General features: G+C 44.7%; 1 protein-coding gene across 1 annotated transcript in view; it reads right to left on the reverse strand.

Moving 5' to 3' along the window:
* Nucleotides 1–3,919, reverse strand: part of YLPM1 (YLP motif containing 1) — a 52,191-nt gene extending 48,272 nt beyond the window's left edge. Inside the window, exon 1 of the mRNA XM_083349131.1 lies at nucleotides 2,811–3,919. Within this exon, the coding sequence (XP_083205257.1) occupies nucleotides 2,811–3,824 (1,014 nt within the window). The 5' untranslated portion in view covers nucleotides 3,825–3,919. The remainder of the gene's footprint in view (nucleotides 1–2,810) is intronic.
* Nucleotides 3,920–6,172: the final 2,253 nt, after the last annotated feature.

Consider the following 6,172-nt stretch of genomic DNA (forward strand, 5'->3'; position numbering starts at 1 on the left):
ACTCGGGTCCGGGTAAATGTGACCCCAGCGATTCAAGTGAGAGCATACTTGGTTGAGGAAAAAAAATCAATTTCTCTGGGTCCCCATCAAAGGTTGCTCTGAAGGGTGGGTTCATTATTGCTTGCTGGGGGGCCCATTGCTGCTGACCCCACCCTAGTTGTTGGTTCAACGGCTGCTGGGGCCCCCAATGCTGCTGTTCCCCCCCCTTGGTTGTTGGATCAACGGTTGCTGTAGCCCGTACTGCTGTTGTGCCCCCAGTTACTGCAGCCCCCCTCCTGATTGTTGATTCACTGGCTGCCAGGGCCCCCACTGCTGTTGTTGTGTCTCCAGTTGCTGCTGGCCCCACTCTAGTTGCTGATTTAATGGGTGCCAGGGCCCCTTCTGCTGCTGGCCCCACTGGTACTGCTGTACGCTCAGGAGTTGCACATTTGGGTCCTGCTGCCGCCTCCCACCAGCTGCTGAACTCCAGGCTTCTGCACAACCCCCAGCTGTTGCAAGACTTCTATTAGCTGGGGCAAGCTCAGAGGTTGTTGGCCTTTCACTTGTGGGGGCTTCCCAGCCTCCCATTGCTGCAGAGGCCCCAGGCTGGGGTCCTCTGTCTCTATGGGTCTGGAGGGCTTGGCAGGGGACTCCTGGGTCTGGCAGGCAGTCTGATCTGCAGACAGGATTTTCCACTCACCCGAGTACTCAAATCTCATCTGGCCTGGCTGCTCCGAGGCACCTGGAGTCTCCGCTGGGCTTAATCCACTCTGACGACCAGACCAATTCTCCTGGTTGTTTGGGTCTAGCTCCCAGCTGGGAGGATTGCTGAAATTCTTTCCCTACTGGCTTCTTCTCTGGCCCTTCCCCCTCTGGGGTGGCTGCTGATGCCGGGGAGCTGGCTTCAGGCAATTTTTCTCCCGCCATTATGGGATTTTCCCCAACTCTTTGCAGACTGCCTCCCAAACTTGGAGACAGCGATGGGAGGTCGGGACTCCCTAATTAGTTTAAAAAGTAGTGGGGATTCCAGCTTGATGTCGTTTCCAACATATGGGCTTTTCAAGTGACTCTGAGGCACTGTTTACCTTAAAAGTCCTTTATTCAGCCTAATACACCAGCAAATGCTTGCTCGAAGCTGGAATCTGAAATCTCCACCCCCTTGCACAATATATTAAAACACAATTCTCCACCTTTCTAATTTTGTCATTAATCATATTCTCCTATTAATTTAAAGAATCAGTTTCCTTTCCATTAGAAAACCTGCCAAGCTCTTATCTTTTTATTTCAGATGGCCTTGAGGACCCCCCCCATCTCTTCAAGTAATACACAAGTTTAACATATGAAATGGCTACTTCTTCATCTCTTGTCAAGCAATAACATTCGATGTTAGCAGTGTTGACAACTAAACACAAGAAAAAATAGGTCAAGAATTAATGAGTGTTCAGTAAAACATGGATTGAATATCAGAGTGACAAGTACAAAAGAAATATATTGCAACATTTTGGATGAAAGCGAGAGAATGAAAGAGGAGAAAATTGCAAAATAAATATATGAAGGAAGAGTGAACAAGAAAGGCTTGGAATTTGTGCTTGGATGGAATTGGTGAACCCTCAGAAGTCAGATATTTAAATATGAAAAGGCAAAGTATCAAGCAGTTCATGAACATATTAGAAGATAGGATGGTTTGCAAGTATAGAATAGAGATGTATTGAATCTTATCTGTATAAACTATGTATTTCCTTTTCTTCATGAGCTGAATTCTTTAGTTTACTATTTCGTAATTATTTGTATAGTGTTGCTTTAAAAGAAATATCATTATGGACATTTTTTTTATCAAAATAGCATTCAGCACATATCATGCCACATTTTTTAATAAAAAATAAGTTTGGGCTAGTAGTTAAGGCATCAGGTTTGAAACTGGGAGACTGTGAGTTCTAATTCTGCTCTCTGAGCTTGTTTTCTTACAGATTTTCATTACCCTAACTAGGTAACATCATCACCAGCACTGATGTTACCTAATTAGGATAATGAAACATCTGCAAGAAAACAAGCGAGCTGAGAGAGAACTAAGGACCCCTCATTTCAACCCTGAGCTACAAATATTCTCCTTCATTGGTTCTAATTCTGCATTAGGCATGAAAGCCGCTGGGCAACTTTGGGCCAGATACTCTCTCAGCCTAACTCACTTCACAGAGTTGTTGTTGTTGGGGAAAATGGGAGGAAGGAGGAGTATTAGGCATGCTTGCTAACTTGAATTATTGACAAAAATAATAGGTAGGATAAAAATAAAGTCTGAGGTATTCATTGTGCAACAACCCTCCTCTCCCCAAAGATAGCACAGATTATGTCAGTTGTCATTACAGGTTATTCCAAAATTGAGGCCATGCTATTGAAAAGGTCTCAGTAACCACTGAGCAAATAGTGTATCCAAAAGAAGAGAATATATGTACCTCAGTGTTAAGTTCTTGATGGTTTCCGAGTTTTGGTTGTTACTTGATGTTTTATCAGTGCCCTGATTGTAGGGCACTGATCAGTGACATCACAGCACTGTAGCAATGAGTGCCACTAAAACCGTGATTTTATCTAGATGGATAATTAAATGTTTACAAGTGAAACAAGCAAGGTTAGGGTGCACCAAGGACTCCACAAATAGCATGTGAAAGTTTATGGAATATCATTTAAGCATTTAATGCCTTCTTCCCATTTATAATAAGTCACTCACATTTTGTCCTACTGCTATATATACACATCTCATAGTTAGAACACTTAATTGAATAAGGAAAAAGCTTTTGTAGTCCAGAGATAAATTGCAATTGTTACTTCATCCTTACCTGCGGGGTCATTGTGGATAGATCTGCACGTGAGGTGCTTTGCTGTTGCTCACACTCTTTCTCTGGGCCACTGCTCAGTCTTAATTCTGGTGGTTCAGAAGTGGTCTGAGTAATCTGGGATGAAGTGAAGTGGGATTCAGGCTGGGAGGCTGATATTGCAATGGGCTGGCCCAGCTGGGAGGATGACTGGGAGATGGGTTGATAAGATTGGGACTGGGTTGGGTAAGACTGAGAAACAGCTGAAGATGGGTCTGAAAATGCCTTGGGAACTGCCTGAGACAAGGGCAAATGGGACTGGTAAGGCTGTGGTGGCGGGATCTGACTCTGCGCTGGCAGAGGTGGGGGCACATAGGGATCAGCTTCTAACTGGGGCACGAAAGACTGGGAAGGTGATTGTGGTGGTGAAGACAGATCCATGTCCATATCCATGCGAGGACTGGCCGAAGGAACCAGGGGCTCCCACTCATTGCGGGGCTGCGATGACTCGGCAACCTCATCTGTAGACGAAAGCGGCGGCATCGGGGGATTTCGGAACGGTGGTTCCCGGGGCAAAGGCGGAGGCGGAGGCAGGGGATCGCGGTGTTTGAATTGTTTCTGATAGCTGCGCGGGGGCGGCGGTCCGGCGGGCACCGGCGGCTGCCAGGAAGTACTAGCGATAGAGGAACTGGGCAGAGGCGGTGGCATATTCGGGGGAGGCGCGCCGGGTGGAGGCCCCCCGCCTAACAACACCGATTGCAGCTGCTTCTGGTGCATCTGCTGGAGCTGCTGCAGCTGGACCAGGTGCTGTTCCTGTAGACTCAGAAATCCCCCGGTGCCGGCAGCGGCAGTAGTCGCCGAACTGGTCGCGTAACTACCTAAAACAGGCGGCGGGACTACCGGGACTTGAGGCGGCGGCATGGCGGTAGGCAGCACGCCCGGTAAAGGCCCAGGCAAAGGCGGCGGCGGCAACAGCATTGTAGGGGGCGGAGGATAGGGCCCTGGGGTTGCCCCATACAGACCCCACGTCGGGAACATAGAGCCGAGAAACGGGTCTCCGAGGGCGTCGGCTGGGAAAATCGCAGGCCTCCGCAGGCCGCAATAGCGACGAAGTGCGCGCGCTCCTCTGCGCCTGCGTACCAAAATGCCTAACGCCCTCGAGTCATAGAGATGTGACTTCCTTTAAGCAAGAGTGTTTCCGGCTCAGCACTCGGCTAAGGGAATGACGAAAGCACGGCATTGGTGCTTGTGATTGATTTCCGGCCAAATGCATTGAGGCGGGATTCTATATCAAAAGAAACCGAGTAAGTTTGTTGCCGTACGAGTAGTAAACGCTTCATATAAACTTTTTTCAAGTCTGAGGCATGCATTTAAATTTCCCCAACGAGGTTATAAGCATGTTGAAAGCTTGTTCTGTAAAATGCTGACTAAAAGAATGTAAAAGCCTGCTTGGATTAAGGGTGTACGTAGTCCGGCCTCTTGTTCTCTAGTTGCTAGTAGCCTAATCCCTCAGTGAATATTCTAGCATTTCTTGCTTATGGTTCTTACCATATACACCGATACTGGGTGCAGTACCTGCTTATTTAACAAAGATCCTAAATTGTTCCATTGCTTGCTGCTAAATTTACAGGCAAAATGCTTTCCATTTGAGCAGGACAATTAAACCCAATTTCTTGGCATAATCTTGAGTTAGATATGGGGCGGGGGTTACCAGATTGGAAAATATTCTCTCTTTTCTCCCAATTTAAATCAGGTTTATTACTACCTGGCTGTTTATTTCATGCTGAGGCAAAAAATTTCAGTAACTTATTACTGCAATGCTCTTTACATGGGGCTGCCCTTGAGAACCACTCAGAAGCTTCAGCTGGTACAGAATGCAGCTGCACGAGTTCTTTTGGGGGTCTCCCGATACTCCCATATTACACCTCTGGTCCGTGAGCTGCACTGGCTTCCAGTTGCCTTCCGGGTGAAATTCAAGGTGCTGGTGATGACATACAAAGCCCTACATGGCATGGGTCCGGATTACCTATGGGAGCACCTACTGCCGGCGTCAACTTCCCTCCATCCTGTACGTTCCCACAGAGAGGGCCTCCTCAGGGTGCCACCGGTCAGAGAATGTCGGCTGGTGACCCCCAGGGGGAGAGCATTCTCGGTGGGTGCACCAATCCTTTGGAACCGCTTACCAGCTGAACTCCGGATGGCCCCTGACCTTCGCTCCTTCCGACGTGATCTAAAAACTTATCTATTCGAACAAGCCGGCCTGGCCTGATGGGTTTGGGTTTTAACATTATTTTAACTAACCTACAACATTGGGCAGAATCATTTAACTTTAAATCTTGTAACCTGTATTCTTATTTTTATTGCCCTGTACACCGCCCTGAGTCCTTCAGGAGAAGGGCGGTATATAAATCAAATAAATAAATAAATAAATAAAAACTATTTTGGTATTTTGCAACTTTTTCCTCCAATTGTACAGTATCTCAAAACATTGGTGGTTGCTGGAAGACACTGCAAATCACCTACAGAATTATTAAGCAGCCATCCTGGGAAATGTTCTGGAATCTCCCATGCCTCAAAATTCAGTAGATTGATGACATCATTTAAAACCATTAATTTAGTTTGGAGACACTTTTCTGGCAGCTATCTTTAATTTTAGCTTCCATCATGTAATGTTCCATCTCTTGCTAAGAGAGCTGAGGAAGGAAAAAATAATTATAGATACCTTGTAATGTGAAAAAAAAATCATGATGTGAGAAGTCATCTTTAATCCAGTTTTGAAATGCTGAAGATGGTTTTCAGAGAAAAAAATCTTTAATTGCTTTTGCATGCAGGCCTGATCTTGTAACAAAACTGCTTTCTTTAGCAACTATAATTTAATTCCATTTACCAGCCCCCCCACTTTTGTCTTCTATTTTCATCACAAACATATTCTTAAACAAAATCTAAACCTTTCAGTTTTACTGAATTATCCTGGTATTTAGTATTATGAATGAAAAAAGTGGCTCCATTATCTGTACAATTTTATACTATCATTTAAGATTTTATAAAATATAAACACTTTGTTATAGGATAAATGCCCTTGTAATTATTTTATATTTCTATAATATTTCAAAGTGTCACTTTGAAAAGCGTTTTTCTTTAGAAGCTTCCTGTGTTGAACACAACCATATTACATACAGATTAAATTGGCTTCTTTATGTCAGTTAGAATTAATGCCAGGATCAATGTTTCTAATTTTCCACTTATATTAAATAATCATATATGTATGGAATAGAGGGTTCTTTGTACAAATTTCAAAATATTGAGTGTTTTGACAATTTCAAGCAAGTGTTGATTTTTTACATCAACCCTGTTGAAACACTTCACAGTTCATATATGAATATTGA

Source organism: Vipera ursinii (genome assembly GCF_947247035.1).
Source record: "Vipera ursinii genome assembly, chromosome: 1".
Taxonomy (NCBI): Eukaryota; Metazoa; Chordata; class Lepidosauria; order Squamata; family Viperidae; genus Vipera; species Vipera ursinii.